At 41.5% G+C, this 27690-nt stretch overlaps 1 protein-coding gene across 1 annotated transcript in view; it reads left to right on the top strand.

The window, feature by feature from the left end:
* Nucleotides 1-27690, top strand: part of GRHL2 (grainyhead like transcription factor 2) — a 107419-nt gene that overhangs the window by 12459 nt on the left and 67270 nt on the right. The window contains exons 4-6 of the mRNA XM_028112213.2: nucleotides 8487-8542; nucleotides 11646-11802; nucleotides 16314-16425. Of these exons, the coding sequence (XP_027968014.2) occupies nucleotides 8487-8542; nucleotides 11646-11802; nucleotides 16314-16425 (325 nt within the window). The remainder of the gene's footprint in view (nucleotides 1-8486; nucleotides 8543-11645; nucleotides 11803-16313; nucleotides 16426-27690) is intronic.

Here is a 27690-nt window from a genome sequence, read left to right as displayed (position 1 = left end):
TACACCCTGCTGCCCACTTAGTTGCCATTGGGTAAGAATGCAGCTACCTGAGGTTGAGATTGTATCCCAAATAACAATATTTAAGAATAATAAACATTTTGGGGACCTCTTACTATAGGCTGGGCATGATTCCGAGTGAAATATACTCATTTCATCCTCGCAGAAACCCTACGAGGTATGTACTATTTCTGTCATCTCTATTTTCCAAATGAGGAAACTGAGGCACAGAGAGCCTGCCGTTGCCCATGGTCACACTGCAGTAAGTGGCAGAGATGGGACTCATCACAAGCTCTCCAGCCCGGGACCAATATCCTTCCCCGTTACCTCTACTCTCTCAAAGAAGACTGTGCAGGGTCTTCTAATACTCAGTAGTTCCATTCCTAAACACAGTGAGTGACTCACCCAAACTTTTTTTTTTTTAAACTGAGTGTCCTTTATCAGTGTCATTAGATGTTTCTTATCTTTCAGATGGGGAGAAGAAGAGCAAAGGGACTGGCTGTCTGCAGTTTTGGGGGAGAGTTAGGTAGACAGCTGCTCTGGCAGCTCCCTCTCTCCTGGTGCCAGCCATTCCTGAGCTCCTACTCTAGTCTCTGAGACCGGGGAAAAGCAGAGTGAGGCAAGACGAATTCCCTGCCCTTAAGAGGCTACCTTATTTCTTGGGTACTGGTAGCTTTATAATCAAAACTTTCATGTCCTTGTAATAAAAATATTGTCTTAAACTTAGCTTCCTGGGCCATATTGCTTGAAATAGTTAATAGTCGGAGTGCTTCTGTAGGAAAAGCAAGTTACTCCACATGGGAATGTGAGACGCGTGCTTTTTCACTAAAAGTTTGCCACTGATGTTTTTCTCACCGGGTGTGGAAATAGTCCATTAGTCACAGAAGAGCCATGGATGTGGCCCATTGTCAACAGAACCATCATGCTGTTCGGGGGATGTGTTATCAATTGTGTTTGTGTTGTAGATAAGGAGGCTTGTGAAAGGAAACTATTGTATTTTGGGTTTTATTTGGAAGTAGATGAGAAAGTAACTTACCAGAAACTCAATGTGAAGACTGTTCTCACTAAATTTGGTTTACCTGCCCTCCTAGCCTTGGAAATCAGTGTTTACATTGCATATCATATTTAAATCTGACATAAATTAAATGGAATGATCTTTAGTCATGGCATTGCTAACTGGTTATAAGATTAGGTGAGCTCAGAGTAACTTCGCCAAGTATATTTCACTAGGAAAATTTTGTCTAAAATCTAGTACTTCTTTTAGGCAAGCTATTAAAATGACTAGTATTCTTGTTGAATTAGCAAATTTCATTTTTTTTTTAAATTTATTTGAGAGAGAGCATGAATGCAGGAAGGGGCAGAGAGAGGAGAGAGGGAGAGGGAGAGAAGCAGACTCCCTGCTGAGGGTAGAGACGCAGGGCCCCGTCCCACAACCTGAGACCATGACCTGAGCCAAAATCAGGAGTTGGACACCCAAATGACTGAGCCACCCAGGCGTCCCAGCAAATTTCATTTCTTATCAGAGACTGATTCTTCTGTATGTATGTATAGGTGGGTATCAGAAAAGGGAGCAGTTTGGCTCAGCTCAGGCTGGGATTTTCTTAAGACAGTGGTAGCATTAAAAAGTTCTTTAATGGATTGATTTTAGCTAATTTGATTTACATTTTATTGTCCATCTCCTTTGTAATAACATTTGGTAAATATTTACTTCTACTTGTGTTAGGAGGACAGAAGGAAGGATGCTTTGACTTTTGTCCTGTGGAAACTTACTGTCTGTATTTGTAAAGAGAAATAATGATAGTTCCCATTTATTTTGTAGTGTGTGCCAGCCACCGTGGCTTACATATTTTATTTCTAATCCTTACTACAATTCCAAAAGGTGTTATTGTTTTCATTTTACTGATGAAAAGCCAGAGGTTCAGAGAGGTTAAGAAACTTGCCAAAGGTCATACAGCTAATAAGCAAAAGAGTGTAACTGATAAATACAAATCAGGGAGGTATTAACACCTAGGATGTTTTTAGGAAACATGTAAAACTTAAGACATGGAAGGAAGAGTTTTTATAGAAAAATTATATAGTTGTAATAAGAATCAAAATGGAAGGAAGAATTTTCTTATTCTGTACTATAATTTTGTGTCAGTTAACATTAGTCTACCTAGTTGTATGAATAAAGGAGCACCAAAATCTCAGTGATTTAATACACTAAAAGTTTATTTCTTTTTAATAATAATCTTGGTACATGTCTGTAGACCTCTTTTCTTATTAATGACTCAGGAATCCAGATTCCCTCCATTTTGTGACATTACCATCTCTATATGTGGCTTCTGGGTCACTCCCACTGGGGAAGTGAGATCCTAAGACTTCAGACTGACTTGTAAATACTTTGACCTGGAAGTGACCTGTATCACTCTTGCTCATATTTCATTGGCTAGAAGTAGTCAGATGGTCTTAACTAACTGCAAGAGGGCTGAGAAGTTTAGTCCTGTTGTATACTCAGGAATGAGAAGAACTGTATATGGGCAAACACCAGATATTTCTACCATGTATTTCATAATTCAACCTCTGGTATATTATTTGTCAAATTAACATAGTTTGCAGAGAATCCTGAAATGAAAGCAAGGAATGCATATTTGTCATACTCAGTAGACATATGATTGATTTTATATTCATCTGTAGACTGATACTGGAAGTTATCCTGAATTTTAAGCCCTTTCCAGCATGATTTTTAACTGGGAGTTCATTTCCTCCCACATATTTAAATAATAAAATCTTAATAAGAAAAATATGGCATATTACACACACGCGCACACACACACACACACACACAATGGAATAATAAGCAATCATAAAAAAGGATGCAATCTTGTCATTTGCAACAACATGGATGGACCTACGGGGTATTATACTAAATGAAATAAATCAGTCAGAGAAAGACAAATACCATATGATTTCGCTCATGTGGAATCTAAAAAACAAAGCAAATGAATAAACAAAAAGCAGCATCAGACCTATAAATACAGAGAACAAACTATTGGTTGCCAGAAGGAAGAAAGGTTGGGGATAAGCAAAATGGTTGAAGGGGAGTGGGAGATAGAGGCTTCCAGTTATGGAATGAATAAGTCATGGGGATAAAAGGCAGAGCATAAGGAATATAGTCAATGTTACTGTAAAAGTGTTGTATGGTGACAGATGATTGCTACACTTGTGGTGAGCAGAGCATAACACGTAGAGAAGTTGACTCACTATGTTATACACCTAAAATTAATGTAACATTGTGTGTCAACTATACTCAGATAAAAAAAACTAAAGAATAAAATCTTAAAAGTGTTGAATCAAGTACTAAATTGGAACATAGCTTCACTTGGGATTAATGCACTTGATTTTACTATGTTTATTTTAAACATATGATATAGTGCATATGGTACCATCAGACGTCTATCATTTTATTATGGTACCATCAGACATCTAGTATTTTATTACATCAGTTTGTTTTTGCATCAAGCAAAATTTTGGAAAATCCTTAGCATATAGATTTTATGCTTTAGGAAGATTGAGATTTCTCTATGTGTAGTGAAATTTGATGAGATTGGATGACCCATTATTCAGTCATAGTAGTCATTTTCCCACCTCATGAATAAAATGGCTATGGAAACCCCACATCTATTAAAGCTGGTACTTTGCAGCACCATTTGATACTTTGATCTTTCCTCTTAAAAATGCTCTTGGTTTCATGTCCACAGTTTCAGTTATATATATCCTAAAGACTTTCAAATTTTTTTCTCCAGCCCAGTTCTCTCCTCTTTGCTCCAAACCTTTATATCCAACTGCATATGACCCTCCACCTATCCCAAATCTGATTTACAATCTCTCCTTGTGTTCTCCACCTTAGTGGGTAGCATCACCATCCTGGTTTCTTAAAAAACCAGCATATTTTCTTGATATTTTGGTCTCCCCTCATCATCCATTGTCAATTCTATCAATATTACTTTCTAAATATCTCTCAAATCCATCCATTTGTCTCCATTCTGCTTTCACCATGTTGGCCCGATCTATCATTATCTCTGGCCTAAAATGCTGCCTGCTTTTGTACACTGTACCCGGGATAATGTTTTTGACATGCTTATCTGATTTTGTCACCCCCCCCCACTTAAATCCTATTGCTTTTAGGATTAAGATCTAAATCTTTAACAGGTATACAGTACATTGCATATTCTGCTTCTCCTTTGCCTTTCCCACCTCATCTTGTACCTCTTTCCTCCTTGTCCTCCCTGCTGTGGGCTCCATTCAGTTCCGTGAATCTGATATACTTCCTCTTGCCTCAGGACCTTTGTACATGCTGCTCCATGTTCTAGAACTGTGCTGTATAAAGCCATAGCTGCTAGCCACATGTGGCAATTAGAATTAAATAAAATCAAGAGTTTAGTTTCTCAGTCCCACTAATTACCATTTTAAGTGCTCATTGTGACTGGTGGCTACCATATTGGACAATGAAGATACAGAACATGTCCATCTTTACACAAAACTCTATTGGACAACACTGTTCTAGAATATTCTTCGTCACCTCCCATACCCTTTGTCCTTTGTGACTTTCTCAGGGAAGCCCTCCCCATCCTCCCTTCAGAGTCAGTTTTCTTTGTAACTAAGTCTCCCAGCCAAAGACTACCATGAACACTTCTGTAATCAGGATTACATTTATTTAGCCTGCTTCAGCAGGGGACCCTTAGGGACAACTCAGTAAGACAGAGTTCGGAGGAGCTCTTCATAGTGTTTGGGCTTATACTGGGTAGGTGTTAAAGAGGGATTCTGTGACAGCCAGCTTTGGAGTGGATATGAGAAGACATTGAGGCAGCCTGGAAACTGGGTAACCATTGTTCAGGAGATGAGATGAGCAAAGCAGGACTGAGGCTGTCTTTGTCAAGAAAGCAGCAGTCCCTCAGAAGGAAAAACACGTTATTCACTTTTGTGGCTGTGTTACTGTCTTCTGGGCTTCTGTTGGAAACATTCCTGTTGGCCTTGTCTGTGTGCCACTTGAAGTAGTACACCAAGACTGATTGTCAGTGGGACTGATTTGTACATTCTCAGTTGTGCTGTGCTCTCCTCTCCTAGGACTCTGTTGCTCTTCTCCAGAGTGCTTGCACACGGCTTGTAATTTTTTTAATGAATGACTTTTTAAGTAATGTGTTTCCTCTCCTAGACCAGAAGCTTCATGAGAGCAGAGGCCTCTCTTCTCTTTTGGTTCACTTTGGTACCCATAGCACCTAGCATGCTGCTGATACAAAGTAGATGTTCAGTCTTTATTAGAAGAGTGGATGAATGAATAAATGAATAAGACCTAAAAAAATTGGTGGCTAATCAAAGATGTGGAATCAGAAAATATCTGATTTTCTGACAGTTGAAGAATCGTTTGTCTTTTTACAGTAGATTCTTAGCAGATGTCTCTTTCCTCACACCCAAGAAAAACACTAGAATTCTAATATTCAAAATTTAAATAGAACATTGAACTATTGCCTGATATCTCAAGTCCTTTTAGGGTAGTTTTTAAAATATATGTTATCATACCTTCTTTACTATCATTTTTCTCAGTCCAAATGAAGAAATGTATGGATGCATTATATCAGCTTACAGTAAGGTAAAGTCATGTTGGCTTTTGGCATCCTACAAATTACATTAAAAGGTTTCCAAATAGTTGGTAACTGGAACTGGAATGACCCAAACATTTTGATTGTAATTCTTAGTACTAAATCATGTAGGCCATTATGACCCACCAATGTGATCAGGTCTCATAAAGGCTTGTGATGTTTTCCAGGTGGAATAACTTTTTTTTTTTTTTAATTACACAGGCAATATAAAAGAGTTAAGGATGAAATTTTAAGCTCGAAAAAAGCAATATCCACATTGGTAACATGTCTACTATTTTTATTTTTTCATAGTTCTTGTCCATGTGCACTCCTGTTATTAGAGTAAGATTCTTTATTTTAGTCAGCATACAGTTGACAGTCTCTTTGAACCTAAACAGTTGTGGCGTATCACACCCTCTCACATCACCTGGGGGATTAGAACCATTGAATTTATAAGTCCACTATGTTGTAGTAGGCTAGCCTATCCTCAGGCTTCAGAGTTCTATGGCATGGACAATAAATTCACTGAGGGCCACGTTTACTAATACTGGTTGACCATGTGTTGCTCTGGTTATTGCATATTCCTTCAAAGAAGACCTTGGAAGTGCATCTCCTCGATCTCTTCCTTAAATGCCCTCTTCGTCATGCTATCCTACTCCAAAGTGTACTAATTCTTAACTATACTAAATGTAAATACCTTCTCATAGATCAGCCCTTTCCACCAGAACTTTCTGCAGTGATGGAAATGTTCCTTTTTTCTCTCCAATATAGTAGCCACTAGCCACATGTGGCAACTTGGTACTTAAACCGTAGCTGTTGCTTAAGGAACTAAATGTTTAACCTAGATTTTTAGGTCCTCTCTTCATAATCAAATCAGGCCTATGTCCTTGGTCCCATGTACGTACCACATTTGTTTTTGTTTTTGTTTTTTTTTTAAAGATTTTATTTATTTGACAGAGAGAGACACAGCAAGAGAGGGAACACGAGCGGGGGGAGTGGGAGAGGGAGAAGCAGGCTTCCCGCGGAGCAGGGAGCCCAATGCGGGGCTCGATCCCAGGACCCTGAGATCATGACCTGAGCTGAAGGCAGACGCTTAATGACTGAGCCACCCAGGCGCCCCTACGTACCACATTTGTACCTATCATTTTGTCTTGACTTGTTGGTCCTCTTTCCGCTGGATGACTTTTTCTCAATTCCTTCACTTAATTCAGCTTCTCTGTAGCTTCCAAGGGTTAGAGCAATCTCCACAATTTCTGTGAAATGTTCCTGTAATCTTGCTGACCTTCCTTCTCTGGCAACGGCCATTTTGTGCTTCTCCAGCTAGGACACCTGAATGAATGAATGAATGAATGATACAAAATAGACTTTCACATCTAATCATTTGCTGTATTTTACTCCCATTTGTTGTTGTTGTTGTTGCTTATGTGACTGTACTCATCTCCTCAACTAGTTTTTATATCTTTGAGGCCAGGACAGTGTTTTATATATTTTCTGTATTTCTCTTGGCACCAATCAGTTGGTGGAGCCCCAGAAAATTCCCATTGAATGCTTTGTTGATTGATTGATTGATTGCAAAAGAAACACAAATCTGTATCTTAGATTCTTTGTCACAATTATTGAACTGGTCAACAAGTATTTATGAAATGTTCCTGGGATACACTTTGAAGGTCAAACCATTTTCTTGGATCCAGGAATTTATGAAACTGCATAAAAAGAGGATCATATCTATGTACATATAAACTGTGAATTCTAGAGATGGTGATTAGGGATTGTGAAGAAAGTTTGAAAGATAGCAGTGAGTAATCCTTTCCTGAGAAAGAAACCTTTGAACTGCTAGTCAAAGAATAGAAGTTTATGTCTAAGAAATGAGAGGCAGGAAAATTGTTTCTTTGAAAGAGATACTACAAAAAGGTCACGTGGGAGGACCAGGTGTGTGTGGTCAGTCAAGTGCTTTCTCATTCTGTTATATTCACTTTAGGATCAAGAGTTGGGGATTTTGTGCATCTGCTTTCGAAAGAGTTTTAAAATGTAGCAAAGTGCATCCTGCTTGCGCTAAATCACAAATGGAGATCTCTGGATCCAAGCTTCGTCACGTGTAATACTAGGACTTAGAGTTTCCCTCCAAAACTTACTCTTACAATATTGTGATATTGACGATCTTAGAGAAGGGCACTTAATATGGTCAAGTGATTACTATATAATAGAATTTAATACACACATATAGAGCCCACTATGTACCAGGTACTGTACTTAGTACTTCATATCTATTAACGCATTTATGCCTCTAATCTCTAATCACTGTAAATGAACGTTTTACAGATGGAGAAAATATGGCCCTTGCCTCAGTTTATACAGGTAGCCGGTAACAGAGTCAGAACTTGATGCTAGATAGTCTTGCTCCAGAAACTATGCCCCTAACCACTCTAAATACTGCCCTATGCTATGTATGCTATGTAGTTTCTCTGTAATCAGTGTTCCATTAATTCAGAATTTGTGACTTTTGGAATGAGCATTGGAGATAATAGGAAATAGAAGAGAGATGTTTTATATGTTTGAAGAAACAGGTTCCAGTACCTGCAGACACTTTCGGAACACCTGCGGACATGTGAATATGGACATGTGAATAATATGCAAAGCACAAATGCCTTTTCTGTTGAGTGTAATTCTCTGTGTGCAGCTGATATGCAAGTTCTGTGTACAAATGGTAACTATTTTCATTGTAGTTGAAAACAAAATACTAAAAAACGTATTATCTTCCTTTCTGAAGTGAAGATAAAACAGTTTGGGCACATTTGTTGCCTTTTTTCTCTTTTTTTTTTTAATGATGACTTACCTATTCGTTTTAATTTTGATGACTTTTAAATTTTGCAGAAATTCCGGAGTGCTTCAGTTGGGGCTGAGGAGTACATGTATGACCAGACATCAAGGTAAGCTACCAGGAGATGCCCCTAGAAACTAATGAACTGATAACACTTTAAATGTACCCTCAAGTTATACTTTTGAACCTTTAAAAGAAAATTCTTTTCTCTATACAGTGACTTCTAAATTACTGTTTCCAATCTTGCCCTGTATTCTGAGGCCTTGCCCTTTTTCTGTCCTTCTGTTGGTTAGATATCCCTTCTTAGGTGGTTCTCTGAAACTTAGACACATGGACCTCCAACACAGCATGTGAAAAAATGGAACTCTTTGCTGTTCTTTTTCTTTTCTTTCCTTCCTTCTCCACTTCTTTCACGTCTGTTCTGCTTTTATTTCCTGTTGTGGCTAATGATGTAACCATCCTCCAGCTACCAACTCTGGAGGTATAAAGATTGGCCTGACTTTTTGCTACATTTTCATCGCACTTCCCAAGTGCTGAATGTTCTGTTTTACCTGTCCTGTCCCTTGCAACTTACTCTTGTTCATGTTCTGAACTGTTGTGATATAACTGATCTTCCTGCCAACACTTTATTTTCCCTTCTGTTCCACTGTACACATATTTAGCTACCAGCTAAATACACTCTGGTGCCTTTCATGTACAAGCAATGTGAGAGGTATGGGAATAAGATAGAACCTCTCCTTACAAGAGGCCCCATTGACTTTTGGAGGGGACAAATGTAGTGATGGATAGTTATAATACAATTTGCTAAGTGATGAGTCAGTCCTGCTACAGAGAGGTACATAAACAGAAAGCTGAAAGGACCTACAGGTCTCTGTGTGTGTGTGTTGGGGGTTGTGGGGTGGGGGGGAACAAAGCTTGTAGGAAGAGGCATTTGAGCTACATGCTGAAGGACTGTGAGCAGGAGTTTTCCAGGGAAAGAAGGAAGATTAAGAACATTCCAGGTAGAGGGGGCAGACGTTCAAAGACCTTGGTCATGATCATGCCCATAGACAGGAGAGAATGGCAAGAAATGAATTGATCTCTCCCATTTCACAAAACTTATCAGTTATGTCATCATTTCAGAAAGGATTAAACACAAATTACTCATGAAGGTAGTCAGGGCCCCCTACGTGCTGGTCCCTTTTTACTTTAAACCTTGTGTCACACCGTATTTCTTGCTCCTTTGCTGTTACGTGTGTGGCCCTCTTCTGTTCTGTTTCCTTCTGAAGTCCTCCTGATCCTTCAGGATCTTGCTCCAAGCTCAGGCTCCCCAGTCATCCTCCCCCAGATCATCTGAGTCAGAATTTCAGTGTGTGGTGTTTGTGAGGGATAGGGGTGAGGTGGGGAACATAGAGTTCCAAATCACCTTCTAAAATATGGAAATACATACATAACTTGCATGCTATAAACCCAAATCACCATGTAATCGGCTATCAGGCTGGTGAAAAGAGCTTTGACTTACCAGTCACTTGACCTGCCTTCTCGTTCTGCTGCTGTCATTGTCTACTGGAGTGAGCAAGTTTCTCAGCCTTCCTCACCTGTGAAATGAGGAAGGTGGTTTTATTTCCTGTGTTATGGATAGGCTTGGGGGGCATGAATTCCCCTAAATTATATTCAAAACCATTTCTGTTCATATGTGCTTTTTTCTGGGGAGAGGGGTCACAGCTTTTCATGTTGTTTTTTTTTACGCAGCCTGTGCCCTAGACAAGTTGCAAGCTGCTGATCTAGGTGATTCCTAATATCCTGTCCAGGTCTCAAGTTTTATGATTCAGTGACTGTATTGAAATTGCTTTTTCCAGGCAAAATGACAGTGAAATTGGTTCTGTCTTGAATGATTTATTTCCCACCCTGTTCTAAGATACATATTCTGGAATTTGCTTAGTTTATCAGCTTACGTGTAAGGTTTTTATCATGAAAAGAAGAATATTATTGTGCCCTTCCAGTTTCCTTCTCCTTATGAAAGTTACAAGAAATTGAACATTGCAGAAATATTTAACATAGAAAATAAGAGTCTCCCATAATCTTCTAAGTAGACCATCTTAAGAGGTGAACTTTGAGGCATTTTTACACCCAGTCTTTCAAAGACTATGAAATTAAAGAGCTAAGAAAATAGGCCCAATGAAGAGCTGCTGATGATTAAAAAAGTGCACAAAGCATTGGGTATTGGATTATCACCATGAGCCATCCTGCAGTGTAGCAGAAATAAATATTTCTGAATGAACATATTAAACAAAAAAGATTGTGGTTCATACCTGTGGTTTATTTTAAATAATTGATACATTCTTCAGTGTTGGGAAAATCAGTGTTTTTATTTTGTAAATTAAGTAATATTTAAAAAATATTAGGGAAATTGTAGAGCAGGGATTTACAAAGTTTATCTGCAATGGGTTAGATAGTGAATATTTTAGATTTGGCACACTATACGTCACAACTACTAAACCCTCCTGTTGTAGTGTGAAAGTAACAGTAGACAAGACCTAAATGAATGAGCATAGCTGTGTTTCAATAAAACTTTATTTACAATAATAAGCAGGGAGCTGGATTTGGCCAATGGATCAAACTTTGTTTGTAGATTCCTGATTTGGAGCAGTAGTGACCCTTTCATGAGTTCTTTTGCAGTCTTAAAAACAGAAAACAAAAAAACAACAATCTCTGTTATAGGAACTAGATTTCTCAATAATGAATGTCTGAGTTTTAGATTTTCACATTCTGCAGTGTTTTAAAGTGGGTTATAGCTATTTGCAACATCTTGGTGAAACAAAAAGAGGGTTAAGTATAGGTATGAATTGAACAAAAGCTTTCACACATTTGGCTTGCTGCTAGCATGAAAGGGGCAAATTCTGTCAATTCTTAAGCCCCAGGCATTACTGATTGCCATCCAAGACCTAACAGGTTCTCCTGGCACAGCCTTGCATAATTGGACAGGCACCTCATGGACTTTCTCCCCTTCTAAACCATCTGATTTATGAGCCACTATTAGAAATGTTGTATACATTGTATTAGCAGTGACCTTTGGTCCGGTCGCATCTCTTTTGCCATATGCTGTGTTTTGTCTCTGAAGTAGAGTAAATATTGGTTAATATTCATACAAAACTCTCTAAATGTGAAATTGATTAGGAAGGCAGAAATGTCCAAGCGAGTCAATCTGACCTCTGTTTATTTTCTGTTCACAGTGGCACATTTCAGTACACCCTGGAAGCCACCAAATCTCTGCGTCAGAAGCAGGGGGAGGGCCCCATGACCTACCTCAACAAGGGACAGTTCTATGCCATAACGCTCAGCGAGACCGGGGACAACAAATGCTTCCGACACCCAATCAGCAAAGTCCGGGTATGAGCCTCATTTTTCAAATAAAGTGCAGAGGGATCACATGAAGGGAATTGCTGCCTCGCAGTCTTGTGGAAGGGCATGGAAAAAATTCCAAAATAAATAATTCTAGAACAAATGTCAGAGAGTTGGAGCAGGAGAACTTACTGGCTTACAGTTTATCATTTTTTAATCAGTAACCAATAAATGCCAGGGAGGGGACATGGTTAGGACATGCTTTCTGACTGTATCCAAGGAATTTTCCCAGCTTCCTTCATTGCCTTTGTGCTACCTAGTTGTTGTTCTTGTTTTCAATCAATTGATCTTAATTTTTCAAGCAAGTAGCTGTAAGTCAGAGCTTATTTTTGGGCAGGGAAAGAGCTGCTGCTGTCTTCCAAATGGGAGAATGTGATTTATTCTGTGTCCCTGGGTCCTTTGCAACTTGGTTAAAAAAGCCTTCTGCAGCCCAGTGCTTGCTTACTCAGTAGTCAAGTGAGGCATGATATGATCCCTACCAGGACTGACTTGGTGGAATTTTCACCTTCATGAGTGTTAGTTCTGTTTGTGGGAAATGGAACTGTGCTGGAAGCCTACCAGCTTCTGGCATTCTTGCTGCTGCCAAGAAGGGAGGAAACTGGTAATCCTTCTCTACTGAAATGGAAAATCATAGCAGAGCTCTCTGAAAAGAGGTTGAAGGGCTTTCCTGCCCTATTGTACAATGGTTTATTTTACATGCTGTGTGCATGGTGCCCACCCCACCTTATTTTGTCCGTAACTACCTCCTCCTAAGCTCTTCAGCACATTGAGAAGAATGCATGCTGTGCCTAGAGCATAGTGAAGAATGCATGCTGTGCCTAGAGCATAGTGAGTTTACCCCCATCCCTGACTTCCCTGCAAAGGTAACAGAGGAGGTAGAAGAGGAAGCAGAGTATTTGGTCACCTGCTGGCCAGCTTGTCTGTTACTAGCTTTAGGTAAAACAATTTCAGTGGTGATCTCTGAGACAGCTGGGTATTCTGGCTTTGTTTCGTGAGAAAGATAAGGAAGGATTGCTGCTCATTCCTCAGTCCAGCAATTCTTCCTTCCTCCAAGCCTGTCCCCGTCCCAGATCAGAGCTGTAGGAGGCAGGACAGTTGAGAGCGAGAGGAAGATGTGGAGCTCATGTCCCACCCAAGGCTGAGCCCATTGCAGGTAGAAAGGTGCCTGGTTTGTTGTGTGCCTGCCAGGGGGAATTGGTGTGTTCCTACCCTGTGGTCAAGGCTGTGGTGGAAGGATGCTTTCCTCCTCCTCTTCTACCTCCTCCTCCTCCTCCTCATCTTAATGGTGGAGGGATATAATAATAATAACCATAATAGTAATAACAGCAATAATGGCAGAGAGATGCCATAATAATAACAACAAGAGCCACAAAATAACATCTAATATTTATTGGTATATCTTCCATGCGCCAGGCACTATGTTAAGTGCCATATATTTAGCAATTCATTTGAAACTAACACAACCCTATGAAATAGGCACTATTTTTATAATATTACAGATGAGGAAACTTGGCCTTTTAGAGGCTAGTAACTGGTCAAGGTTACACAGCTAAAATGTGAAGGAACCAGGATATATCTCAGGCAGTCAGATTCCTGGATTTATTCTCTTAATCACCAAGGTACACTGTGTTGAGTCACATGGAGGGCTAAAAGCCAGAGGCATTTTAGCCTGGGATCCACCTCTGGATATATATGCTGGACTTCATACCTCTACACCCTCACATGTGGGTGCCTGGTAAGAAGACTCTGGATACACCTACTTTTTAAAAAAAGTCTTGTAAATTACAAGGAAGCATATAACTCATAGACACCCTCTTAACAGCACCATTTCAGCACCGTGAAAAGATGGTGGATGGTTTGCATTCTAAGGCCATGACAGTAGTTTTGAGTACAGAGACTTTTCCAAGAATTGTGCTTCATTGAAATCATGTAAATAATTTATTATGGAAGTTTTCTTTCCATCTGTTTCATTTTGGCTAAAACAAGCCATCCTTTCTTAAGGACTTAAATCTAACACCCTGGAGAGTTAGAATGGTGCCTCTCAGAGGGGATCTTTCTTACTCCTCAGCTCTGGGAGAGCAAGCAATCTGGAGGAAAGAGGGATACACTTGGAACTTACCTGCATTAATTTTGGAGCACAGTGTTTCATTCTGAGTTGAAGCACGTATGCTTGGTAATAGCATTTTCAAACTGCCTTTCTTTTTATCACTGAAGACATAAACTTACAGACCGAGAATATGCCATTACTTAGGCTAAGATTGTCATTTGCTAGAAAAAAAAATTATCTGTTATTTTTATTTTGGAACAGAAAGAAATAAACACTAGGAGGCCACGCAATGAACTTTTACATATACAGTAGTCCCTGTGCCCTTATGTGTGGGGAGTACATTCTAGGGCCCCCCAGTGGATGCCCGAAACCATGGATGGTACCGAGCCATTTAAAGGCTATGGTTTTTCCTCTGCATACATCCCTATGATAAAATTTAACTTACACATTAGCACAGTAAGAGATGAACAACAACAGTCATAAAATAGAACAGTTATAACAATGCACTGCCATAAAAATCCCTGCAGTATCAGGGATACTGGCTCTCCTTCTTATTCCAAAGCTAAAACATTTCTTAGACATTTTCCTACTATTCCAGAATATTTCATTGACTCTCATTCTTTAATAACTTCTTTGTAGCGTTTTGCACACTTGAAGTCATTTACTTAATGAGTTTTAATTATTCAGTCGACAGCAATGTCTTCCCATTGACTTCAGACTCAAAGAGGATAAGGAGAGAGGCCCTGCTGCCTGACAAACAATAGATACCATATACATGCTTGCAGGTGTGCTGTCCATTTAAAATCTGGCTTCTTCCCGAAGTATGTGTGAACTGTGGTATCTCGGGCTCTAAATATCTTATTGTACTGTACTCACCCTTCTTCTCGTGATGATGTGAGATGATAAAATACCTATGTGAGGAGATGCAGTGATATGAATGACGTGGCCATTGTGACCGTAATGTTAGGCTACTACTGACCTTTGGATGATGGATCATAAGGCACTTATCTGCTTCTAGGGTATGGTTGACCAAATGTGGGTAACCGAAACCACGGGTAAGGGGGCAACTGTAAGTGGCAAAGTTTGAGGCAGGGGGAGAGAGAAGAATGAAGAGCTTGTAGCTCATAGTTCTGCCAGCCCAGGAGCGGTTCCCCTTCTTGTCATTTCTCCATACCTTGGAGGTTCATGCTGCTTGTGAATTCGATCAATATGGATACATATTTCTAAACTAGTTTTCCTAACAGACATCTGCTTTCTTGTGTAACAAATGTTCACACATACTTTGGGGAAGAAGCCAGATTTTGAATGGACAGTACACCTGCAAGCATGTATATGGTATCTATTGTTTGTCAGGCAGCAGGGCCTCTCTCCTTATCCTCTTTGAGTCTGAAGTCAATGGGAAGACATTGCTGTCGACTGAATAATTAAAACTCATTAAGTAAATGACTTCAAGTGTGCAAAACGCTACAAAGAAGTTATTAAAGAATGAGAGTCAATGAAATATTCTGGAATAGTAGGAAAATGTCTGAGAAATGTTTTAGCTTTGGAATAAGAAGGAGAGCCAGTATCCCTGATACTGCAGTTATAGGGATTTTTGGGGCTTTGTTTGTGTTGGTAACTTCTCCATCTCTTAAGTGATAGCCAAGTAGTGTGTATTTAGTTTAATGAGGATTTTTATAATTTAGAACCAAAACAGGCTTTGGATTCTTATTTCTACAAGATGTAATTAGTTTCTTAAGCAAGTACATCCAAATTGTGTTGAAATAAATAAAATAGTTGACCTTGTCTCTTTTGGTCTGTGAAATATCTGTAGCTTAGATCCGTGTTCCTTGGTATGAACTCATCTTGTAGTATTTCTCTCATTACCTTAGTATTTCAGCCTGAGGCACTTAACTAGGCTAGAAACAGATGCTTGCTTCTTTACAAATGCTGCCAAATTCTACATTTAAGAATACAAAATTTCAAAAATGTGTTTGTTTTCAGTACAAAAAAAGATTTTTTTGGTATTCCCACTCACCTCACAAAACAATAAACGTGCTCTTAGTTAATTTGGTTGTTTATGACTCATGGTAAAAATGATGTTGGGAGCGCCTGGATGGCTCAGTTGGTTAAGTGTCCAACCTCAGCTCAGTCTTGATCTCAGCTTGGTCTTGATCTCAGGGTCGTGAGTTCAAGCCCTGCATTAGGCTCCATGCTGGGGTGGAGCCTACTTAAAAAAAAAAAAATGATGTAGGATTCTTTTTTCTGTGTACTGCTCTCATTCTCCAAGCATTTTTTAAGTGGGCCTGTTTTTAAACCAAAACCGTACAGCTGAGCTTGTCTGGGCTTTTGTCAAGCAAGAAAAACAACCTTATAGAAACACAGCTCTGGTAGAACTGCCGGAAGTGGAGGCTGTGAAGGAAGCCACGGAGGCATCCAACAGAAGTAAGATGCCTGGTTCTCCCCTCTGCAGAGCGTGGTAATGGTGGTCTTCAGTGAAGACAAAAACCGAGACGAACAGCTGAAATACTGGAAGTACTGGCACTCCCGGCAGCATACGGCAAAGCAGAGGGTCCTTGACATTGGTAAGTTGACCTTGACCTCCCTGTACAGTCTTAGGTAAACTGACATGTTGTCATGATGCCAAGGAGAGCCCAGCACACAACTCAATAGCTGGGACCCACATAGCTCTTGGGAAGATGTGCCAGGCACTAGTCTGGGCACTTTTCCTTTGTTAGTACATTTAGTACAAATTAGGTGGAGACTGCAAAATCAGACCAAGCTGAGTGCAAAGCACTGTTTGTTCTATGGAAGCCAGCTGTGACTCGTATAATAATAGTGGTACATTTGGATTTGCAAGGACAATGTTAGTTTCTAAAATATGTTTCCATGCCCTCCTGTGTGTGGGCCTAGTGGCCAGTCCAGCAGACCAGATGAACTCTTATCCCCTGTGACATGAGTAACCTCAGGATCATTTGTCTCTAAGGTAGTGGTGAAAGTCATATGACTGGAAAGTGGGTTCTGGTTCTCTGATTCTCCATGTAGTGTCCCTTCAGCTCCAATACATGCCTGTTGCTGCTAGAACTAGGTGGTCTGGCAAATGAAACCTTTGAGAGATCTTTTCCAGCAGTAGAGGCAGAACGGACCTGGCAAGTCCATTTTCTGGACTCTGTATATTCTTAAACACCAGATCTGTTCTCCAGATACCAGTAGTCCCCTGGGTGGGACTCAGGGTTTGGCCAGGAAGGTAGAACCCATGCCAAGTGGTCCCATGGAGGGAGTTTGTTGCAAAGATTGGGAGGGCTGAAGGCACTGTGAGGCAGTCCAGAGATGAGCAATAGTGGGAGTCTGCTGCTATTAGCTGTAGGCCTGGAGGATCAAAGAGAGCAGGTTGTGGGTGTTGGGGGAGCCACCCAGCAAGAGCTCGAACCATAGTGGGCGCTGCCTCAGCAGGAGCTTGGGACCACAGACGGAGCAGCTTTGCAAGAGAAGGAAGAACCACAGAGGAGTCACTGCCAGACACACCTCTCAAAGAATGCCACGAGGGAGGAGGAGAAGGAATGCCCTGTCTTCTCCCTGTGCCCCACACTCCCACCAGTGCTTCCCAAGGGCCAAATTTACCCTGAAGCCACTGGGTACATGATCCTAGCAAATGCGGTTTGCAGGAATCAACCTCCGGGAAGTCAGGGATTGAATCTTAAAGTTTCTAGAGATTACTTAAAAACTCTGACAGTAATATGTGTTTATCAGTAAGTTTAACATTTTCTATGTTTTTTTTTAAGAAATCAGTAATTTCTCATCTGGGGCTTTCTTACCTCAGTTTGCAGACCAAGAGGCTGCAGTCCCAGTGAGTGTAGGCAAAGTAAAGGTCTCCATCATGTTGGGTATCAGAAGGCATTCTGATACCTGAGCCCTTACACGGTATTACTGAGCCATTGCTTTGATTTCTTACACACTGCGATGATTGATTTTTTTTTTTTTTTTAGACCTTCCATCTCACCCTTGCCAAGGTCCCTTGACCAATGGCAGAGAGGTTAGTGATTACGTTAGGGTTAGAGACTCACCATAGAACATATTGAAACTAATTGTTGGTTTATCCTGCAAGATGGTTACACCTCTCCTTGTCCCAGTGCATGCACACACACACACACACACACACACACACACACACACACACACACCCCTCCTATTAACTAGTCAAACATATTTATCTAATGAACCAGGAAACTGAGGCCCAGTGAGGTTCACTGACCCACTTTTCCAAGTGACTTATCCTCAGATAATCAGTGCAAGAGCTAGGATAAGACAATCTTTACCCAGCTCGTACACAGAAACTACAAGATCGATTGACTAGGACAAGGGGTTGGGGATACTTGCCTTAACCTGCTTTGTAGCCAATCTGCATAGAGCAGAGAACAATTTTATTTTATTTGAAAAGTTAGCCTTATAATTATTACCCAAGAAAATGAGAGGAGCAATTAAATAGAAATATGGACTAGGTCCAAATAAGGCAAATAATAAAAGCATTTTACTGGCTTACCTGTTGGTTCAACTTTGATATTGTTATAAGGTTTACTTTTCTTAGACCAGAATGATTTCTCAGCTCTCACAGGACTTCACTTCTTATCTCTCTTCTTGATCGCCTCTTGCCTGCCTTCGGACTTTCCCTATAACCCTTTCCACATGCATTTGCACACATATGCACACACATGATTTATCTTTGAGATTTAGTTACTAAGAAGCTTTGTGGCTCCTTGGGCTGCCTGCTCTGAACCCAAATCCGAGGAGTATTAAATCAGTCCCTTAGCTTCAAAGGACAAATTGATTTTTCTAACCACAACCTCGACCTGACAGCTACTCACAGAGGATGAGGAAATATGCAAAAATCTTATATAATTCATTCCTTTACTAGACTTACAAAAAAATCAAACCATGTGTTCCTCTGCCGGTGAATGGTTAATGCCATCTCCAAAATAAAGAGGGAGCTGATGCTGGGATGGTGTGTACCTCTGTGGTGCACCATCAGCCGGGAGCTTTGGAGTGCGGTGCTGAGGACGTTGATGAAGGCTCCACCTTGCTTCCACCAGGGGGTTAGCAATGCCTGCTGATAGTGGAGGGAGGCTGAAGGGTGCATATGCCATGTAGTTGCCAGTGTGGGTCGAGAACCTTCTAGTAGCCTAAAGAAAAAAAGGAAGAATCCAACGTTTTAAAATATATTACCTTTCTTAACTTCCATGAAGCTGGAGGTTACAGTAAGGGCTCATGGTTGCAGTTTCCAAATCTCCACCAGTCACTGTGGTCAGCAAGTTCAACTGGGCCCTCTAGGTAGTGACCTTGAAGCTGGAGTTAAAGACTGAGATAGGGCCCCTTTCGCTAAAGCAGGGATTCATAACCTGTGGTCTTCGGAGTCTGTGGGTGGACTTAGTGGATCCTCCAGCTCCTCAAGTTATTAACAACACAGTTTTGTCTGTAGAGGTGTGCATATTCTTTCTTCTCATTTTTCAGGGTTCCTGGGATAACTAGCCCTCCTCCAGCTCCCTGCCTCTCTACCTCCACTCCAAGCAAAGCCCAGTGGAGCTTTCACCTCTCTTTGTATCTTTCCTTATTCTGCATCCCCTCAGCACTCATGGTCAAGGATTGCTCTGTTGTCTCTTGTACCCTGTAATGATGGCTGGCGAACATTCTACATCTTTCCTGCCATACATTTATCTCACTTGGATTAGAATGTTGGTTGCTCTTCAAGGCTGCTCCTCATCTCCCACATACTTCTGATCCTCTCAGTAGCTCCTACCAGCCAGTAGTGCTGGTGGTTGCCAAATGGGGAGAGGACCCTCATTGTCCCTGAAGGAGTCCTTTCTGTGGGTCTGTGCAAAGGAGAGTGGGAGCCCAAGGGCCTAGGGTGCAGAGAAGCAGACTGCTCCTCAGAGCACATGGAGCCTTGGCTCCCAGGTTCTTGTATCCTGATTGGAGTTCATGGTGAGGCTGTGCTTGCATCACACCAAGCACGGCTCTCCTTGGGCAGATCCTTGCACATTACATGGTTTGTTCCCTCACTTTTTGCAGGTCTTTGCTTGTCACCTTATCAGAGACCTTCCCTGTCACCTTACCTAAACGGCACACCCTCATCGCTCTCCAGCCCGTTTACCTTTATTGTATTGCAGAGCGTTTATCACTACCCTACGGGTTACTTATGTATAGATATTTCTTTTTCTCATTGTGCCCAACTAGAAGGTAAAGCCCAGGAGGGCAGACCCTTGTCTGGTTTAGCACAGGGCCTGAGACATCGTGAGCTGTTAACAAACATTTCCTAAATGAATGAGTGACCGAATGGATGAATGTGTGGATAAAACTCTTACTATACTGACAGAAGGCTGGCCACTGGAAGGAATGAACTGTGTCTTAATAATACCCATGTATTCCTTGTCTTCTGTGTACCAGGCTCTTCTGTATATCATATATAAACATTTTGTCCTTCGTCCTCAAAACAACTCATTTTGTTGTTTAAAAACTGAGGTGGTGAACGGTAAAGAATTTTACCCAAGGTCATGTACCTGGTAAGGGGTGTCGGTGGGATGGTAACCCAGGAGTGCCTGAGTTTGCACTCCTTGTTTTTTATTACTCTCTGTCCTCGCTCCACTGTACATCCTCTTTGTATGGCAACCCCTAGGTAGGTCTTGGCCCCACTAGGCCCTGATGACTTGTAGAGTGACTGCAGACATCCATGACCTGACTTGTGCTGACGTACTGCTTCTCCCCACTGTGCTTTCCTTTCCAGACATTGAGAACGTTTTGCAATCTGGGGCGGGGGGTGGGTGGGACTCTTGGCTGCTGCTAGTTCTGACATTTCTGAAAGCCAGTTCAGCCATGTGGTTCTTGTACATTAGGCCTTAAACTATTTTGTTTGCGGGGAGGGGGAAAGGAAACATTAGCAATTAGTTCTTACTTGATAAAAGTAAAACAAACAGACCTTGGCCCTAGTGGCCCCTGCTGCTTTTTCAGAGCACACGGGCAGAGTTCTCCAAGTCTCACAAGTTCTTTCTTGCGAGCTCGTTGAAGAACAACAATTATGCCAGGTCATAAATGAGTTTACATTCTGCAGCCCAAGGAGCATTCCTGCGCCAATTAGACCTCAGACCTCCTGTATGGCAGAGCCACTTAGATTGTTTCTATTGTTTGCTCGTCCCTGATTGTGGATGTTCCTTTTTAAGGACGCGGAGTTAGTGCTGGTCCCATGTTGGCTCCCATGCCTTGCAGAAAGGCATAGTTACTCCATATTCATTCAGCAAATAGGCCAGACCCTTCGTTAAGGACTAGTGATTCAGAGGTAATTAGGACAGAGCCTCTGTCCTCAAGCTGCTCGAATCTGGAGGCAAGACGATGAGTCGCTAAGATGTCATACAGTGAGTGGCGTCTTGGAGGAGCGCTTCCCTGAGAGGTGTTTCTGAGACCCTTCTGAAAGGACGACAAGAGTGTGTGAGGTCAACAAGGTGGGGAAGGGTGCTGCAAGCTAAGGAAACAGCACATGCTCATATAGGAACCAAGGCAGAAGAACCAAAATGAGATTGGCAGATAAATTTTATCAAGTCTGATGAAATTGTTAACATAAATGGCAGGGGGTGGAAACTGTCATAGGTACTGGAGAGTGTTCCTTGTTTGAACTCATACGGACAGTAAGGTGAAGGAAGGAAGTCCGAGTAAATGAGGTTGAGGGGCTAAGAAAGAAGGGTTTAGTAGCTGTAGAAAGGCTTGCTTTTTAAAGAGGAATCGTAGGGGCGTCTGGGTGGCTCAGTCGATTAAGTGTCTGACTCTTGGTTTCGGCTCAGGTTGTGATTTCCGGGTCGTGAGATCGAACCCTGAGTTGGGCTCCGTGCTGAGCATGGAGTCTGCTTGAGATTCTGTCTCCCTCTTCCTCTGCCCCTCCCGCTTGTGCTCTCTTTCTCTCTCTACAATAAATAAACAAACCTTTAAAAAATAAATAAATAAAGGGGAATCGTGGGGTGAAACTCCAGACCTCCTATGGAGGCTAGTCAAGCCTAGCAGGGTATGTGGGGTCCAGGCCCTGGAAGGCTGTAGGCAGTAGAGGGCCGTTGACTCGTGCCACCCGTGTCCCGGCAGCAAACCTGCCCTGCAGGCAGAAAGCTTGGGAAGTGCTGTCTCAGGATCTTCACAGAGGAGCATCACCACGGCCACATCACAGATGTTGAGGGTCATTAGCTCAGGGGTTTTCTCCCTTGGCTGCTTTAACACTATCTTGGCTCCATAAAGTCTTGTTGTATAGTTTTATTGGGGAGATATTCAAGTGTGTGTGTATGTGTGTACTTTTTTATATTGAGCTGTAGCATGCATACATTGTTTTTAGTTGATCCATGTTTTTCTATTGTTGAACCAAGTGGATTTTAGAAATCCAAGAGTACGTAAGAGAGGGATAATAAAAATTGTACCTGTGTGTTGTCATTCATCCAAGCGGGTGTATTCTATTTGTACATCAGTCTTCCCAGATTGCTGATGAGGACAGATGGAGGGGAATGTGCAGAAATAACAAGCAAATAGATACCATAATGAAATGACATTTTTATGTAATGAGTTGCAGGACTTGAATTCAGAGGCTTTGGATAACCATTGAGATTTTTGGCAGCACTGTTGTGGGATGGTATCTGTACTGCAGAGAGGTGATTCCAGGCCAGCGTGGAGGACGGGGTGAAGGGAGGGGGAGATGGGCAGTGGGAAGACCAGTCGGAGCCACGTGAACGCTGGAGTGCACCCAGAGGAGTGCATTGTAAGCGGGGGATACAAAGTTATCCCAGGAACAGAGACAAATTCTAGAACTGATAGAGCCTCTGTGATGACTGGCTTTGGAGATAAAGGAGAAGTAAAGGATCACAGAAGAAAAGTGCGGCCTTGCTAACTAAATGGGTGCCCTGCTCCTAGGTAGGGGTGTCAGGAGGAGGGACGTGGCCAGGAACGGCAGGTTGGCCAGGGACTGTGTTCAGCCAGGGGCATGATGACTTTGAGGCACCATCTGTCCATAGAGTAGGTGGGACTTACCCTCGACTTGTCTGCACCGTTGAGTTACCCAGTTTTGCACAGTGTGAGCCATGTAACAACATATTTCAAATGAACCACAAATGACAAAATGAACTGGACTACATATCAAGCTTCCTCAAGCAGTGGATAATTCCAAAACCACTCTCTGGGGAAGGCACATTTTTCTCTTTGTTTCCTTTCAAGGAGGGAAGAAAAGTTAGAAGAGGTTCAACGAGTAAAATTAACTTTATAGAATGAGAGCCAGAAGCTACGATAGATAAATTGAAGCACATTCACATATAATTTCTCTCTTCCGAACAGAATTAAGACTTACTTTACTACCTTACAATGCAGATGTTCCAAAATAAGAACCGTGTGGTTTTTGTCTTTTCACAGTGGGTTGTGTTGATTGTAATGTAATAACGCTGATTCCACAAGCACATCAAAATAAGCCTCCTTACTTTACAGTCACATCCAATGAACCATTATCGATATAAATTTGTAGTTAATTGTGAAACCGACTATTTGCTCTTTATTCCGTCTCTGTCTTCAGTTTTGATTTGCAGTAATCTTTCCCTGTATGTGGGATGTGTCAGTTATGTTGTTACTATTAATCCTGTAGTTTTCCATGATAATTAGCAGGCAATTATAGTCCATCTTTGATTATTAGCATGTGATTATCGGATTTTCGTCTGTGCCCTCATGCAAATCTATTTCTTTAGAGTCAATTTTTAAATACCAGTTTTATGTTAAGGTAAAGCTTTTCTTGAAAACTTTAGTTCCAATGAAATGGAAACATTTCTTGAAGTTTAGTTCTCAATAGTTTTCTTTGGGAGTCGAAGGGAATCCTTTCAGAAGACTCTCCAGCACAGAATTTTGCTGTGAAGTCCAGGCCTGGGAGCTCTCTTCAGTCTGGAATCATATTCCACTTTCAGATAGGAATTGTGATTAAAATTAAGTAACATGATTTATTTTTTCCCCTCTCTTTGAGTTTTCTAGAGGAGGCTGGCTTCAGATGTGCCCTACAAGGGTGCTTTCTTGCAGGTTTTATTGCCAACCCTGGGCTGGGCCACCCAGCACTGTGCAGAAATGTGGGAGGATGAAGATTTGGGTGAGGGTGGGAGACACCTGCTGCCTCTCTGAGGGTCTCGGGTGAGGTCAGGTAGCCAGGTCATCTGCGCACGGTCGAGGCCTAGGAGACAAGAGTGCCCTACAGCTCGCCTTTCTCTTGGATAGGGTGTCCCACCTGCCTTTTAGTTTTGTTCTGTGGAAGGCTCTTCCGCAGAGTCAAACGAACCTGCTCTCTCCCTGCAGTCAGGAAGATGTGGGTCTTCCTTCCTTTAAGGATAACGCAATTAAGTGGAATTTTGAATTTTGATCCTGGATGATTTTCACACTTCTGCATAGATATGAAAAGTAAATTTGACTCAGAATAAAACAAAACCTCTCGAGGGGCGCCTGGGTGGCTCAGTCGTTTAGCGTCTGCCTTCGGCTCAGGTCATGATCCCAGAGTCCTGGGATCTAGCCCCGCATTGGGCTCCCTGCTCAGTGGGAAGCCTGCTTCTCCCTCTCCCACTCCCCCTGCTTGTGTTCCTTCTCTCCCTGTGTCTCTCTCTGTCAAATAAATAAATAAAAATCTTAAAAAACAAAACAAAACCTCTCAAGAGCCCCTAACGTTAAGAATGAAATCACAGGGCTTATGCAGTCAGGGCCATGAGTCAGAGCTGAGTTGGAAGGGCAACCTTGAGCCCTGCTTCCTCCACAAGAGGGAGGAGGTGTGGGTGGACCAGCACTACCCAACAGGGGTCCTCCCCTCCTCCGCTCTAGACACATGTGGGGCACCTTCTGCTTTGAGTGAAGTGCTGTAGCCACAGTGACTGAAAATTCCTTTTCACCTTCAACTTTGGTTAGAAAAAACATCTATGTGATAAAAGTGTAGGAGGCTAAGTAAGGTTATATGTTTTAAAACATTATAAAAGGCAAGTACTCTTTAAAGTTTATTCTTAGTTCAGACAGAACATACTGATTTTCAGTAACCACTGAGCCACTGTGGGTTTTCATTTATTGCATTGCATGTTTCAGTATGAGTCCTAGAAGCTCATTCTGTTGGGGAAAACAGCTCTGGGGAGAAGCACTTCCTGCTCTGCATGTGTGCTTAGTGTGACCCGGGAGTACCTCTCACCTTCCCACCAGCAAAGGGTCCAGAACAGAGCCAGAGTTCACAAACTGCCCATGTCTAGGCCCTGATTCTTGGAGACTCCCTTTTAAATTATTAGCTGGGTCTTCCTCTTTCCTTCCACTCTACGTTTCTTAAAAAAGGTGTCCACTAGTTCACATCCTATACTACTAATGTCTCTCCATCCAGTACAGCCTGTCTTTTATTAAAATTTTTTTAAAGATTTTATTTATTTATTTGAGAGAGAGAGAGCCCAAGCAGGGGGAGCGGCAGGCAGAGGGAGAGGGAGAAGCAGGCTCCCTGCTGAGCAAGGAGCCTGACATGGGACCATGACCTGAGCCACAGGCAGATGCTTAACTGACTGAGCCACCCAGGCGTCCCTTATTAAAGTTTTTTAATGCCAAGTCTATAGGTCCTTTTTTGCCCCTCACTAGTTTTCCTAGTTACTCGCAACCTCTTCTTTATTCCTTTCTATGGCTCCCGTTGCCTAGAATGTCCCTCCCTCTCTCCTTGACCTGGCAGACATTTTACCCCTTAAGACCTGGTTTCTCTGTCCCCACTTGGATAGGATCTTCTTCATCTTTCAGGCAGAGTCAGCTGCTCCCACTATGGGTTTTGGTTTGTTTCTAGTCAATAGCACTTCACTATGTTTCACTTGGTTCATCAGTGTACATTCTGTCCTTCCCACTAGGTGTTGAACTTCTTGAGTGGAGAGAGAATTTGTTTAACCTTTGTATATACCCAGCACCTGGTACAGAGCCTGACATAGCTTAGATTCTCAACAGTGTCGACTAGTCAATGAACAAATATCGTGTATGTTTTGTGTGTAGGTAATAACAGTTATGGTAAGCAGGCACAGGTCTCGTTACTGGAGAAATCAGGCTGGGCTTGCATTTTCTCCTCTTCCATGCTGAAAGAATAATTTTTGGTAGTATTTTTTCTGATGTCAGGAAGCTAACTATGCATTTGGTACCTTAATTTCTTATATTTTAAATATTAATTTATTACACTACAGCCATTTTGATGAAACTAGTTTAATAACTAAGACTAATTGCTAACATAAAAACGGAATACATACACTAATAAAGCAGGGGAAATGTCCCATTTTTAACTTAACTAGAAATTATTACTGTTTCCTGGAAGCAAACAAATAGGAAATTGTTTCAAAGCAAACTTAAAAAAAAAAAGTAGCTAGATGTGCAAATTAAAAATTATAAGGAATGTAGTGACCCTTAATCATTTTTCTTCACTGCTTCTAGGAAGTGTGTTTACCTGGTTCCAAGACATTGCTGTTTACTAAACCTTTCCCTGCAAATGATTTCCTTACTGCTGACAATTTTAAAGCCCTGAGTAGTTAACCAGAAGAAATGTTACAGAAAGGATTAAGGCATGGAATGGCTGCTTAGAGACCCCTCTGAGAATCTTAGTAGACCCTCTACTTAATACTGTAAAATACTTTATTTCCTGTTTTACTCCCCCCCCCCCCGCCCCCACATTTACTGGACACTCTACTATCTTTCCCTTACTCGGTGGGACCTTTTCTGTATCTTTAGCTATGGAAGACCATGCTTTCTTGTTTAACATGTAATCTCTGCTTTGATTTGATTTCATGTCTTTCATTTGGGGCCTAATTATTTTTTTCAGAGATGCTTTTAATGAGACTGCAGGTAACCTGATAGTCTCGTGTTTTTAGCATTATTCGATTGGCTTAAAAATTACAAGAAAAAATACCTGGAGATACACTCTGATGGTTTCATGAGGCTCATCTATATACCAAACGAAACTACAGAGCTGGTATTGTCAGCCTTCCGTAAGCATTTACGAGAAGCCTCTCTCTTGCTGCACACTTCAACATAAACAAATTTACGTCTTTGCAATACCTCCAAGTGTGAAATTGGGCAAATGTAAAGTTTTCCTTCTTTGTTTACACAACCTAAAACTTGCCAAGAGAGAGTTTTTCCAAAATTAAATTAAGCTCTTTGAGGTTGGAGAAACCAAAATAAGGTGAAGCTAATCTGAAGGAAAGTCTTTGAACAGGCTCCAGGAATCTGGAGCTGCCACTAGTTTTCCTGCTCTTGAAAAGACAAGTACTGAAATGAGGGAGCACTAAAGAAATGAGGGTCTTGTCATTGTTCACTAATCCTGTGAGGCAGGTGCTCATATTCTCTCAATTTTGCAGATAGGGAAACCAGCTCAGAGCAGTTACGCAGCTTTGCTTAGGTGGCTTCTGATCCTGTTGAACCCTGACTGCAGTCCCCGGATGCTGTGGTCCACATTACAATGGAAAACAGTAACAGAAGCAACAGCTTCCCTCCTTCGAAGGGCAAATTCATCTTGAAGAAATATATTTAAGAGAATTGGAATTTCAATTTCAAAATGATATCTAAATCCTCCAATAACTGGTGGAAAATAAGGAAACAGGAATAGCAGCATGAGTAATTCAAGTAGCAGTTAATGCAGAAATCATTCATGTAATGAACTAGAATAGCTCATGTGGTCCCCCCACCCTGCACCTATCACACACATAACAGGCCCACCCTCCTATGTCTAGTAACCAGTTTAGTGTGTGTGATTGGGCAGCCAGGGTTAGTTGGGGAGGTTAATCTACAAGAAACAGTAAGTATTGGTGAGGATGTGGAGAAAAAGGAAC

Source organism: Eumetopias jubatus, unplaced genomic scaffold (assembly GCF_037043125.1).
Source record: "Eumetopias jubatus isolate StellerSeaLion01/CBP00866 unplaced genomic scaffold, mEumJub1_p1.0 scaffold_4, whole genome shotgun sequence".
In the NCBI taxonomy this organism is placed as follows: domain Eukaryota; kingdom Metazoa; phylum Chordata; class Mammalia; order Carnivora; family Otariidae; genus Eumetopias; species Eumetopias jubatus.
The sequence above is the reverse complement of the archived record's forward strand: the minus strand, read 5'-3'. Positions and strand labels throughout refer to the sequence as shown.